General features: G+C 51.4%; 1 protein-coding gene across 1 annotated transcript in view; it reads right to left on the bottom strand.

Moving 5' to 3' along the window:
• Positions 1–14,322, bottom strand: part of EPHX2 (epoxide hydrolase 2, cytoplasmic) — a 44,562-nt gene that overhangs the window by 9,874 nt on the left and 20,366 nt on the right. Inside the window, 4 exon segments of the mRNA XM_012663046.1 lie at positions 10,322–10,433; positions 11,746–11,831; positions 12,758–12,784; positions 14,230–14,264. Coding sequence (XP_012518500.1) covers positions 10,322–10,433; positions 11,746–11,831; positions 12,758–12,784; positions 14,230–14,264 — 260 coding nt within the window.

Below are 14,322 nucleotides of genomic sequence, written 5' to 3'. Positions count from 1 at the left end.
CGATCCTCCCACCTCGGCCTCCCAGAATGCCAGGATTATAGGCGTGAGCCATCGTGCCCGGCCCACACATTTTTAAAGAAGGTTAATATAAAATGCAAGATGCTAACAGTGGTGTCCCCGGGAGGTGGGTTTATGGATGCTGCCTTCTCCTGTGTTTTCCAAAATTCCCACAACGAGAACGTGTGACTCGTAAAACTCCCTTGGAAGGGACAGGTTGGAGGCTGACAGGTGGTAAGAAGAGAAGGGCTGGAGGGTTCTGAGAATCCAAGTGGAAAAGCCAGAAACTGAGCCAAAAGCTATTCTGTTCATGCATCTAAATTTTGCTATAATAACTTCAAAACGAGCTGCTTTGATTTGGGCCGAATCACAGAGCGTCAGACTGCCAGTGGGTTGTCTTCCTGCAGACAAGGCAGCAAGGTTACCATTGTTGAAGAGCTGGGACAGGGCCCCTACTGGCCCACCTCCCCGGTTTAACAGGTTGTGACTTCCACCAAGAGCGCCTACTTCTCTCGGTTTGGCCTTCAACGCCCAAGCCAAACACTGCCTTCTCCATGAAGTCCCGCCTTCTCCCACCACCGAAGGATAGATAACTCCATTCTTCCTGGATCCCGCAGGGCCCGGGGTATGCTCTCCCGGGACCACCGCGAGGGCAGGAACTCATCTTGTCCTCGGCAGCAGCTGGAGCTGCTCCTGGGACAGAGCAGGAGCTGGGTGTACGTTCCCAGAGAGGAGGACCCTAAAGCCACATCTACAAAGGGTTCCTCCCAGTGACTCGTGGTCCTGGGTCCCTGCACACTTCAGAGGTCACCTTTTTTTTTTTGTTCTGCACATCACTCCCCTTGAGAGCTCGGGATCTGTGCGATGGTAGCACGGAAGGAAAGAAGACATTTATCACCAGGCGGTGCTGGATCTGTGGTTGGAGACTTTCCGATGAAAGCCACGTCTGTGTGTTAATTACACCCCCTCCACTTTGTAAGATTCCATTACAGTGAAGAATCGATGGGGCCTTCTGCGGCGGGACGATGAATGCGAAGGTAGGCAGCGGCCGCGGGAGGAAGTACATTTCAGTGATCGATGCAAGCCCTGCTCAGCCCTGCGTGCTGCCCTCGGTCGTCATTCTTATTTATTGAGAGCTGTCCCCGTCCCGGAAACAGTGGCTGTTCACGAGCTCGGGGATGCGCTCCAGTGTTTGGGGGAACGTGCAGGAGCCTGGACAGGGCTTTGCCCTCATATGATCTTGAAAAGAGCAAACGGATGCCGGATGCCGAAAGGATCAATAAAAGATCAAAGAGAACAAAAAAGTAAAAAAATCAAAACAGCACATCAGATGGGCAGGGAGAATGGGATAAAGATCAGGGTCAGGAAGGGAGGAAGATAACAGTGTTTGTGCTCCGGCTGTGTGCCCAGCCGAGCCCACGCAGCGCTCATCTACATGGGGTGAGACTGTATTTTTAAGTCCCACAGAGCAATGACAAATTTCCTGTCTGTCCGGCTGGATGGGGGCTCCTCCTTTTGTGGTCCTGAGCAGGGACAGTAAAGGATGAACTTTAGAATCCAACACAGTTTCAAGCCCAGGTACCGGCACTTAGGCTGGGCACCTTCCTACCCCCAAGCTTCGGTATCCTCATCTGTAAAATGGGGGTTTGGTGAGGATTAAATGAGATAACACCTGCTTCTTACAAATAAATGCCTGACACATAGGAGGCACGCTGGTAAACGGTAGCCGTTATTCTCATTATCATTAACACCTCCAGCATTAAAGTTACGGAATTTCATCGCAATTATCTGTGCTTAGACCTGGTCCCCTCGCCAACCTGGGGGTTTCTTAGGGGCACACGCTATCTTATTCGTGATTTTATTCCCACTGCCCTAGCGTGGTGATGGTAGATTTCCCAAAATGGCGAGATGGCGGGAAGGAGAGAGGAAGGAAGAATGAAAGAGTGTGGGATGCAGACTTTGCTGGGCCACACGGCCTGTGGCTTCTGATCAAGTTCATTGAACAGCTAATTCCGGCGGAGCAGCACCCCACAGAGCAAAGTCAACTGGACAAAAGCTATCACCTGGGGCAGGCATGCTGAAGACACCTCTAGGTTCTGAAACAAGCGCCCAGAACAGAGCCTTAGGAATCCCATGGCGCCAGGAGCTTTGTCTCACGGTTCTCTGAGGTCCTTTAGGGACAAAGAGACCCTTAGAGCCAACTTAGAAACCACATGAGTGTCCTGGAGTGAACCCAACCTCAGAATTCATCCGAGTTCCAAGAGCGGCCTCTCTCACTACCCACCTCCCTCTTCTCTTCCCCTCTTTATTTTAAACTTAAAATCACAGACACTCGTTGTTAGAAGGAAACTTTTAGTTCTCACCTCCTTGAGTGTCTGTGGCTTCCCAATCAGTCTCTCTCGATTTCCCCACATTCCTGAGACATATTTCCGACTGTCTGAGAAACATGTCCATCTAGATATCTTGTCACACTCCCTCAATGTGATGATTAAAATTAAACTTAAAAATCAATAAAGGTAAATAGAATTTTTCATTTTTTTTTTTTTTTTGAGACAGAGTCTCACTCTGTTGCCCAGGCTAGAGTGAGTGCCGTGGCGTCAGCCTAGTTCACAGCAACCTCAAACTGCTGGGCTCAAGCGATCCTCCTGCCTCAGCCTCCCGAGTAGCTGGGACTACAGGCATGCGCCACCATGCCCGGCTAATTTTTTCTATATATTTTTAGTTGTCCGATTAATTTCTTTCTATTTTTAGTAGAGACGGGGTCTCGCTCTTGCTCAGGCTGGTCTCCTGAGCTCAAACAATCCGCCCGCCTCGGCCTCCCAGAGTGCTAGGATTACAGGTGTGAGCCACCGCGCCCGGCCTAAATAGAATTTTTGATGAAATATAGTTTATTCACATCCCAGGGTCATCATACTCCAATGGATTGAGTTGAACAGTAGCTCCCCCAAAAACATATATCCAACTCCTGACTCACAATTCCTGTGAATGCAATCTTATTTGGAAATATAGTAAGACATAATTAAGAATCTCAAGATGAAATGACCGTTGTCCTTACAAGAGAAGGAGAGGGAGATGAGAGACTCGCAGAGACACAGAGGGAAAGGTCACGTGAAGACAGAGATCGGACTGACGCAGCTACAAGCCAGGGAACTCCAAGGATTGCCGGCATGGTGACAGGTTCTCCCTCACAGTCCCTAGAGGGAACCAACCCTGCTGACACCCGATTTTGGACCTCTAGCCTCCAGAACGGTGGGAGAATAAAGTTCTGTTGTTTTAAGCCACCAAGCTTGTGGTAGTGTGTCCAGCAGCCCCAGGACACTGATACAGCTCTTCAAGGAGTATCTTGATTTGGGGTGGGGGGAATGGGGGGGGAAGGGACCAGGGTGACATCACCTCAGGCTCGGTGTGGCCATACACCCACCTGGGGAGCAGTAGGTGGCAGATGCGCAGGCCACGGGGTGGGGTTTGGGAAGTCCCACTTCTCTTCTTCACCCCAGGGTTTGCGCCCCATGGACATATTCAACCCTCTGCCAAAGGAGCCCCAGAACGGCACGACGTGATGAAGGAGACCGAGTTTTGTCCACACTTTTCGCTCGCAGTGCAGACAGGGGTGGCGTTCTCTGTCCCGCATTTCCAGGGAGGTCCCCCCAGGCAGGAGGACCACGGGATGGCCTCCGCCATATCACGCAAACCTCCTCCCAGGGGCAGCTGCCCTCCTCACCACCCCAGCCAAGTTTCTCCTCCTTAATCTTCTCTTTTGTTCTTGCCTAGTGCCGGAGAAGATGCACTTAATTGCGTCTATTGTTTCTTTGCTAAGACAGAGGAGACAGCTGCTTAAATCAAATTGCAGCTTCCACAAAGCCCGAGCCCAGCCGCCAGCCCTTGGGCATTAACAGTAGAGGACAGTCCAGGAGGGAAGATGGAGCCTCCCACGGAGCAGGGGATTGGGGCCAGCACCTCGGCTGCGTGTTCTCTGTCTACCTAGACAACAGTGACTCGAATTCCTGTGAGACTCTGAGGCAGAGATCTCCCCGGCCAGAGACACAGCCAGGGTGGCTGTCCCTGAGGTCAAAAACGCCAGTGGATAGAAGCATCTGGAATCTGGGTAGAAAGAGCAAACTGCCTACCTTTGACTGCTGTCCGGCCAGTCAGACAAGAGAGGGATGGAGCGTCCACACTCAGGGTGGCTCTGAAAGGACCCAAGGCACTTGGGTGCCACCTCCACATCTGGTGGCGCTAACTCTCGCTCTCCACAGCTGCACCGAGTTGGGCGGCCCGATACACGGATGGAGGCAGGTCGAGAGGTGTCAAGTGCCTCGTTCAAGCTCAGGCAGATTATAAATGCGAATGCTGGAGTCCAAACCCTCAGTAGCTGGTTCTCTTCACCATAACACAACCAATTTAAGAAAAGGAAGACAATTGCCAAGGGTCTCTTCCATTAAACACACAAAAATTAGTCATGATAGTTAAAGCCTGGTAAGTAAGACAGCACACGGCGGCACTTTCCTTTAAAATGTATTATTCAGCTGTGAAAATAATCAAAATAATGTCCCTCAACAGAGGATTGGTTAAATAAACCATGGTCCACCTCTATTATGAAGCACCATGCAGCCATTAAAAAGAATGAAATAAATCTGCATGTGCTGACCGGGAAATCTGTCCAAGATCTAGTAAATGTTAATCTTTATGTAAAAAGTATATATACATGCATGTACATACATACACATACTTGCTTAATAGCATATTTCAAAAATGTTTGGAAAATACCAAACTATCAATAGTAATACTAGTAGCTTCTATACGGGTAAAGGGAGATTTAAATTTTTACTTTATGCAACTCAGTATTTTTTTTAATAGCAAGCATGAATTATTTATAATGATAAAAAAAGCCTAAAAAATAAACCCTGTAACTAATTACTCCCTGTAGCCTAAAGGAGCTACTGTGTTAAGAAAGACTCAATGCTTCGAGGGAGAAAAAACTCATTTGTGGATACTGGGGTCCCCTTCAGCCAGGCGAAAGCTTCTCCCGTGACTCCTGCCTATAATTCCCTTTTCCCACATTTTCTCTCTGTTCCCTGCTTTCTCATCTGGTTAAACACTTAAACGAAAGGGGGTTTCGGTGCCTGAAATCTGCCTCTAGTTTGCTATATGGTGACACACAGACACACACAAAAACACACACACGTGCCTGCCACCCACGCTTCCCCAAACAAACAAGAATACATACAAAGAAATAAAAATGGAAGAAGTAAAAAGAACAGTGTCAGGAGGTGGGAGAGGGAAGGGTTCTCGGGCTATAACTAGAGATGTTCTCATTTGGGGGGTGTGAAGGGGCTCTGAGCTATCCCCCAGCCTAAGCCAGGACTTCGAGAATCCTAAGAATCAAATGGAAAGGTGTCAGAGCCGCCTTATCCCCATTCCTTTCTGACCACACAAATGCAAAGCCTGTTATCTCTTCTCTGAGAAGGAAAGAGAAAGAAACCTTTTTAGTTTCCATTAGACTTGATAGACGCCCACCTGGGACAAGACAGTAACGCGTTGGCTAAGGGCTCACAGAGCTGGTGGCTGAATCTAAACTTGGATTTGACCTAAGCCTCGCCCTGTGGGTCCCAGCAAAGAAGAGGCAGGTGCACCCACCGCGCAGGTGGAGCCCTCCTTAGGCTGCCCGAGCCTAGAGCTGCCCGAGTGCTCCCTGGGAGAAGCGGGAGACACCGTAAATGCCTCTTCCTGGCTGGGGAGGAGGGAGGCGGGGAGGAGGGGTTCCAGTACCCTCCCCGAACCAAAGAGCTGCTCTACTACGTCATCGGTTTTATTTATTGACCTGAAGTCAGCTTAAGTTTGACGCTATTACCTGTTTGAAAACTGTTGGAGACCAACCTTTCACAGATGTGGAAACTGAGAGTCTTGCACACGCACTCCTTAGAGAGTCTGGACCAGACAGGCTGTGCACAGTCCCCTTCAGACCCAGCCCCTGCTGTGATGACATGTCCCAGCAGCCGGGTTCACCCCAAACTGGTTGCTGGGTGCCTTTCCGCGACCAGACCACCAATTTGAATACCTAACATTTCCCTGCCAAGGGGCTTTGTTCTTAAGAACAAAACCATTCCCCAAACTCTTATTGCAGATTTAAACCCGGCTGCTACCACAGAACAATAGAGGTACTGATTTCTATCATGACCTTTGAAACAAAACACTTTGTCCGTCCTAGGGCTGCAATTACTAAGCATCTTTTCCCGAAGGTCACTTTTTCAATCAGGACTTTGAACTTTATCCCGATTTGTTCCTCTTTCTCTGCTTAGATCCCCACAGCACACAGAATAAAGTCCAAGCTCCCCGACAGCCTGGCTTAGGGACAGGCACCTGGGCTTTGTAGTCAAACAAGCGTAGGCAGATATCCTGACCCGATCAGGTATTTGGTCTCGGGCCAGTCAACCCCTCAGAGCCTCTGTTTGCTTGGCTTAGGAGATAAGAGAGTGATAATACCAGCGTGTTATTTATCTTTTTCATGCTCACGCTCTCATAAGCATACAGTGAGTTTTCTAGAGGCTACATAACCTGTGATATCGCTGTAGCCTGAATGAAGACATAATTATCAGAATTCAGCTGTGTCTATTATTAAGCCAGACATGAAAAGGGTTTGAAAAATATAGTTTTTTAAAATAAAAATGTTGTTTGAGTTAACATGCGCATTTACTGTTATTTTCAAATGAATTAGTAAGTATTTTAAAGTTTCCATTTCTAGCATGGTAAATATCAACATGTATAACTCACATTAACTAAAGCTCTTTGAGGTCCTCGTTAATTTTTAAGAGTGTCAAGGGGGCCTAATTCCACGAAGTTTCAGGATCAATGCAATAAAGAAAAGCTATTATTCCTGAGACCCTCAATGCCCTTCAAGATCTGCTCCTGCATCGTCTCTCACTCCCTGAGAAGAACTGGCCGTCCACGCCCGCCCCACCTGGAAGATGCCACGGGAGCTGCTTTCCTGGGGCTCTACTGGTGGTTCTCAAAGTGCGTCCTCAGCGCCAGCAGCATTAGCTGGGGGATTGTTTCAAATGCATGTTTTTTGGCCGCAGCAAACCTACTGAGTCAGAACTCTGGGGTGGAGCCCAGCGAGCTGTGTTTGGTTGAGCCTTCCAGGTGGTTCTGATGCACACTGACGTTTGAGGATCCCTGGGCTAGGGAACTGCAAGCGGGGAAGCCCTGGCTGGGCGGTTAGTTAATGTGCGTATGAATCAATTGGGGAATCTGGTAAAACGCAGAGTCCTGGCTGGCAGAGCTGGAACGGGCACGTCTAACCAGCTCCCAGGTGAGGTCACGCTGCTGCCCCCTGGGGCACCACACCTGGTACAGCAAGGCCCCCCAACCCAGCAGCGCTCAGCTTCTATTGACGTGTTAAGGCTCTGATGAAAGTCAGGGACTCTTCCCCTTGAAAAATGCACACACATACTAAATTCTGTGAGCAATTTCAAGACGTTCCAGGCCTTCTGGAACCTACCTTGAGGACCCCTGATATCCTGTTAGGAGCTGGCTCATCTCCCATGATACCGACCTTTGGGGTAAGCAAGTTTTACCTGCATCTTCCTTCGGCCTTCCGTTCCCTCAAGGTGGAGTCCCGTCCCTCTCAGTCCACCCGCCCAATCCTACTCATCTTCCTGGCTCCATCTCCATGTTCTCTCCCGCGGTGAGAAGTGACTTTGTTTCCTTGTGGGCAGCCAGACTCAGGTGTCCTTCCTGCTGCGGATTCTCCCCGTGTCTGCTCCCTCCCCGTCCCCCCAAGAATTCTTTAGCCCTGGAGGGTCACTCATCTCCATATCTCCTGCAGAAACTGGCACCGGACAAAAGGTGCATAAGTATCAGCTAGATGAATTAACGAATATTAACTCTTCACGAGAAACAGTCAAAACATTTCTGACACTGAAACATATTTGTAATGGTCAACCCCTCACCCACATTGGGAGCCTCTCTGTTTTGCAACAGATAAGAGTCTTACAAATGTTCGATTCAAAATGATGAGAAAGAGAAAAAGGAAAAAAGAGGGGGGAGAGAAAGTACCCACAGGCATCACCCCAATTTATACCCCATTTGGGGACTGGGGGCCAGGGTGTTGAGGGCCTGCTGTAACCTGCAGCCAGGCGGGGGGGGGGGCTGGGTGAGGGAAGAAGGTAAAGACGTGAGCCGTGGCTACGGCGCTGGAGGTGATGGAAGGGCCTGGTGGGGCGGGGTCCCCTGGGGAGGTGGCTCTGGGCACACAGAGGCCAGTGGGAGATGGTGGGTTCTTGGGGCCGGGGCCAGGCAGAACCAGAGATCGGGGAGAGGTGGGGGGACCAGAACACCACCTCCTCAGTTTTTCTTGGGGCTCTGTCCCCGCTCAGTTCCCTAAGGCCAAGGCAGCTGCCACTCAACGGCCTAGAACTGACACCAGTTTCTCTCCCCACCACCGCTACTTCACCAGTTGGAGGTGGACGAGGGTGAAGCAAACGCCCCAGAAAGGTGACACTCGGTAGATCACACCTTAGCCTGGGATTCCGGCTTCCAGTCTCACTGGAAAAATGTACGCAGACCCGTGCGTTACAGGGGACGGACGAGCTTGGAGTGAGTCTCCGCTACTTCTGACACGGACTACGCACCGGGGCCGACCGTCAAGGTCTCACACGAGGGTCACTTCCTCCTGCCCCACGCCCCCGGGTCTCACTACGAGCAGGCCAGTTTCTCACAGCACCCACGCTGTGGCCACCCGTCTGCTTCCCCTCACCAGGGCACTGTCCCTTTTCCCCTTTCCCCGTCTGGTATGGGCTGAATTGCGACCCCCCCCAAATTTCCGTGTTGACGCCCTAACTTCTAGTACCGCGGAACGTGGTACTAGATGGGGCCTTTAAACAGGTGATTAAGGTAAAACGAGGTTCTGTGGGGGGCCCTAATCCAAGATGACTGGTGTCCTTGTAAGCAGAGATGAGGACACAGACATGCACAGAGGTGCGACCATGTGAGGACACAGGGAGAAGACGCCGTCTACAAGCCGAGGAGAGAAGCCTCGGGAGAAACCAGCCCCGCTGCCACCCTGCCCTTGGACTTCCCGCCTCCAGAACTGCGCGAGAATGATGTCTGTAGCTGAAGCTGCGGCTTGTGTCATGGCAGCCCCAGCAAAGTAATACACATCTACATCACATCCATCCCTTCCGATTCAGACCACCTCAACCGGACTACGGACATTCCGACTCCATTCAAGCCAGAGGAAGCTCAGCGCTTCCCGCACACCAGGCCACGGCAAGGCCGGCCCTGGCCCTGCTCTAGGATGCAGGACATGATGCACTGAGCATCTTTCCAAAAGGCTGTGGAGACTCCGGGCGTCTTACCAGACGAGGTCACTGCCTGCAGCACACAGGCGCCAGTTATCAATGAAAATCGTCGTGAGAGCAGAGTTACTCGTTGAATGGAAACTGGGACGGTCCTCACCAGCAGTGGCGCCTCCTAAGGGCACCAGAGGGCGGAGGCTGGGGGAGGGATGTGGGGACACCTCTCACGCTCCTTGTTAATCATATCCCTTTCTTCGTCTCCCTTTGGAGAGTGAAGGAAACATCTTTTCTTCTCTCTGGAATTATCCAGACTTAGCTGGACTTTGGGCTCCAGAGCCTGCAAACAGATGAGTATCGGGCACCTGCCATAGAAGAAGGCAGCTGGGGGGGGCACTAGGGCAGATGACACTGACTCTTGACACTGCTCTCGGAGAGCTCCAGCCAGTGGTGGCACAGACACCCCAACACACATATCACCTACCGTTCAGGGGGCATCTCGTGGCACGCGGGTTGATACCTAAGCCCCTCTTGACCTCTCCAAAGTGCACTTGGGACCTGCCTGCTGCAGACCCTTAGACCCCGGGTGCTGCAATCACAGAGCTCATTTTTCAGTGAGCAGAGACACCAGTTCCGCGCAGAGAGGCCCAGAGCTGTCACCAAGAGAGGTGGGTGTCACCAGCCTCTCAGCCAGAGAACAAGTAAGGGGCAGCTCTTAATACGCCCCGAGCTACGGGCTACGTTCCACAATTTCAGAGAAGCAGGAGAACTTGGTGCACCATCCCCTGCACCCTCCTCCTTCCCACCCCCAACACAGATGCACAGACACGCACATGCACACGCACAAATGTGCCTCCACCTGGAAAGCACCAGCTGAATGCTGCAGCCAGTTTCGCCCGAGCCCATTTGTAAAATCATTTCTGTCCAATGCCACAGAAGATTACAGGGGCCAGAGATATGCAGACAGGAAGGAGGCAGGAAGGGGAAAGACAAACAAGAACGTGGCATCGCAGCCCCCAGGGCCCACTCACGGGTTCTTGGAAGTAGAGCTGGTAGTCAAACACTGGGTTGGCTTTGATACTCTCCAGGGGGTGCACGCTGGGATCTGCCGGGAAGAAGGGAGTATTCAAACTGGCCACCGCCCTACAGAAATAAGAGGCAACAGGACATGGATGCTGTGAGAAGATGGTCTGCAGGAACCAGAAAGGACCGTGCATGTCAAAACTGAAACCCAGAGCGGGAAAATGATGTGTCTGAGGTCTCATACGGGCAGTGTGTGGGAGAACGGGATTCGAACTCAGATTTTTTGATTCATAGTTCGTGTTTCTTTCCCACTAAACTGCAATATTTCTCACCTACTTGCCTTAGGACTAGAAACACACACACGTTACGTGCACTATATCAACCTGATTAGAATATGGGGACACTCGAATCTCTCTCTAGTTTTTAGAAATGCCTTCATTTTTTCCCTCCCTTTATTCACTCACTGTGTCTCCTCTGGGTTGAGTGTAATTCTGTGCTATATACTAGGGGAGAGAGAATATAAAATAAATTTCTCTCCGCAATGAGCTTATTATAATCTAATAAGGAAGAATAGAAAAATACACACATGACTGCATTATGGGACAGACTGGGATGCGAGCCACAGAGCAGCCACAGGAGTCCAAAGGAATTTCTGGCTTTGGGCGTCATGGAAGACCTCGTGGACAAGAGAGCATTTGCGTTGGCTTTTAAGGGTGGGGAGATTTGATTCTTTTCAGCCTTTGATATAATCCTACCACGTGAGCCAGACTGAAGCTGCACCAAGTTCCCTGACGGTTCTGATCTTGTAAACTTAGCAAATACAAGTAACTGGATTAGTTAGGGAGACACAGACGGCCGCTGAGGATGGTGTTTGTCTAACTCACTAAGACCCCAGGCTGACGAGGGAGGTCAGGCGGGTTTTAACCGCAGTCCGCCAGTTCAGAGGGAGCGTGGCCGCACACACCTGTGGGGTGGGAGTTACCGCTGCCATTCTGCGGCTGAGGACGCCAAGGCCCAAGAAGTGAAGGATTTGTCACATAGCCAGGGTGGGGCAGAATGGAAGGCCATATTTTCTGACTCCCAGTCCAGGGCTGAAGTCCTTCTTGGCACTCAACTCTACAACCCCGACTCCCCTGCTGCCTCACTGCGACCCCTCAAGGTCAGCCATGACTCGTCTGTGCTCCCACTGGCCACTCGGGCCCCAGATTATTTGTCCCACTGCCTGTAACTGGGACAGAGGCTGCTTCCTCAAACTGTAGCTCATCAGGCCTCCTTGTTACCGTGTCAGTGGGCACTAAAGAGCTACAGTATCGTCACCTTCCTAGATCACCTACTTGTTTTCCAGTTTTCTGGGGTTAAAGATCCGAGGAACAATTCTCGTGGGAATGCAAGCCCAGTCCCCCCACAAACGCTTGTGCTGAGGCCTGATTACCTCACTCTCTCGGGGTAGAAGAGAGCCATGTTCCACACCAGCACGCCTCCCCAGTCGTGGCCGATGAACACGGCTTGAGAGAGGCCCTGCATGAGAAGAAGGAAGGGGACCGAGCGTGGGCAGGTTTCGGGAGTGAGGTGCTGACAGCCCAAGACCTCTGGCCCCAAGAGGCCCAGCCCTCCGCCAGCCCCTCGATGCGAGGGCCTCCTCCCCGACCCATGGCAGCTGCTGCTCCGAATGTCCCATATCCACCCTCCACGCCCGCCCCCATCAGCCCAGACCCCCGCACAAATGGTTGGCCCTTTAGTTCTCTGAGCCGACCAAGGCCACGGGCCGTGGGCTCCTCCTCCCTCTCCACCTTCCCACAAATCCAGTTTTGTGTGGCCCTGTCCTCCCTTCTATCTTAAAAGAAGTATAACTGTCTGCCACGTGTCCACATACGTCTTTAAGTGAATGATTTTGATTCTACCCACCCCACCCCCGGTCTTTTGGGAGCTCCCCTCATTAATTTACCAGTAACCGTTCAAAAGCTTCTTTAATCTCTCTCTTTCTGCCTCTCTTTCCTCTCTGCTGCTGCTACTAACAATGACAACATCGGCTCCCCTTCACTGAGTGTCTACAGTGACATGTCGCTTAATGACAGGGACATCTGAACAACGCAACGTCGCACAAGCATCACAGTGTGCACTTACGCCCAGGGGGTACCCCTGCTACATTCCCTGGCTCGAAGACAGAAAAGGTCTCTACCCCTGTTTCCTGCAACTCGCTCTTCATTAAAAAACAAGCAGGAAACAAGCTTGTCTCCACACTGTCCTCCGAACACTCCTTGTTCTTTCCACCTTCGTCTTTGCGACTCTCCCCGCACACCCTCAACTGCCCCTAAGTGTGCCCCCTGCCCTTCCATCCTGCTCCAGGCACCGGCAGCCGACACCCTCAAACGCTTAGACCTTTTCTCTAATCACCCAGGCCAAACGGACTTCTCCAAAGAGATCGGTTCAAAATAATGACTTACCAGCTTATCCAGGAAGGTTACCATCTCCTAGGGAAGAAAACGCACATACACAATCAGAAGTTGTATCCACTCGCCTCGGCCTTTGTGATGGGCTGACCTGTGTTCCCCCAAATCCCTGTGTTGAAGCCCTAACCCCCGTACCTCCGATGCTGACTGTGTTTGAAGACAGGGTCTTTAGAGAAGTGATTAAGGTAAAATGAGGACCTGGCGGGGGGGAGGGCTCTAATGCAATATGACTATTGTCTTTATAAGAAGAGATTAGGGATGGCCACGTGAGGGCACATGGAGAAGGTGGCTGTCTGCAAGCCAAGGAGAGAGGCCTCAGGAGAACCAGCCCTGTCGACACCTTGACCTTGAACTTCCGCTCTCTAGATCTGTGAGAAAGTGAATGTCTGCTGTTGAAGCCGCCCAGTCTGTGGCCCGAGCCGGCTCCTGCAGGCGTCCGCCTGCCTGTCCAGCACGCTCTCAGCAAGGAGGCTGACTCCAAACACGCATGTGCATTGTTCCGTGTACGTTAGCACGCGTCCCCAGCCAGGCCACATCCGCTGTAAGACGGTGACCCTGGCCTCTTTCCTGGAGTGGGAGGGGAGACAAGTGCCCTGCAGGGTTTGCCCCGGGTTGCCCAAGCATTGCCATCGGGACACTGCCCCACCTCCAGGACAATGTGCTGCTGCCCCTCGTCCCTGACACAGACACTGGCTTCTTTCACCGAGCATCGTGTCTTCAAGGTCCGTTCACGCTGAAGCGGGCACCACACCTCCGCCTCCTCCCCCACACGGACAGACCACGTCTCCGTCCTTCCTCAGCCACTGTGAACGATGCCGCTGCGAACATTCAGATCTGGGCTCTTCCGTGGGCATAAGCGCTCCACTCTCTTGGGTGACGCCCCGCCGGGGAGGCACTACTGATGCTCGCAGAGCAGAACGGTGGGGAAAGGAGCGGCACGCTTCATCGTGTCTGTTTCTGGTAAAAGCGCTTTCTTCCGGAGAGCAGTGCTCTTAAGTGACCCAAGATACGTGTTTCGGGGACCGATTTCGAGGGTCCCCTCTGCCTGGCGGTGCCCACACCTGTCTCAGAATAGGAACTCTGTCCTTGTTGCAGTCCACACACTAACTGCCTAGATCTGGCCAACAGCTTTATGGAAATAAAGTGATTTTTTAAAAAATTCTCCGAATGGAAAGCAATTTAGTACAGAATTGCAGGGTGCAAATCTGGCTCTGTCACCACAGGTGGTGACTTTAACCTCCCTGTGACTCAGTTTCCTCTTCTGCCAATTGCTCGGAGCAGGACTTGACACACAGTCAATGCTTCATCCGTGCTGGCTATCGTTCCAAATAGCATTCGATTTTCGTAGAAGTCTATAGCCTGGAAGCCTCCCCAGGGTTTGGACGGACACCTGAGCTCCTGGCTTACGTTGACGAGAAACCTGGAGTGGAAGAGATGTTACAGATGTGGCCCAAGATTCTTCTTACCTTACATAACACTTCCATGCAATATTCTTCTATGTCTGCAATTAAAAATAAAAAGAATATATTTAATTCACATGATTTGAAATATACCAAAAA

Source organism: Propithecus coquereli, unplaced genomic scaffold (assembly GCF_000956105.1).
Source record: "Propithecus coquereli isolate 6110/MARCELLA unplaced genomic scaffold, Pcoq_1.0 Scaffold79, whole genome shotgun sequence".
In the NCBI taxonomy this organism is placed as follows: Eukaryota; Metazoa; Chordata; class Mammalia; order Primates; family Indriidae; genus Propithecus; species Propithecus coquereli.
Note: the sequence above shows the minus strand (reverse complement) of the source record. Positions and strands in the feature narration are given on the sequence as shown.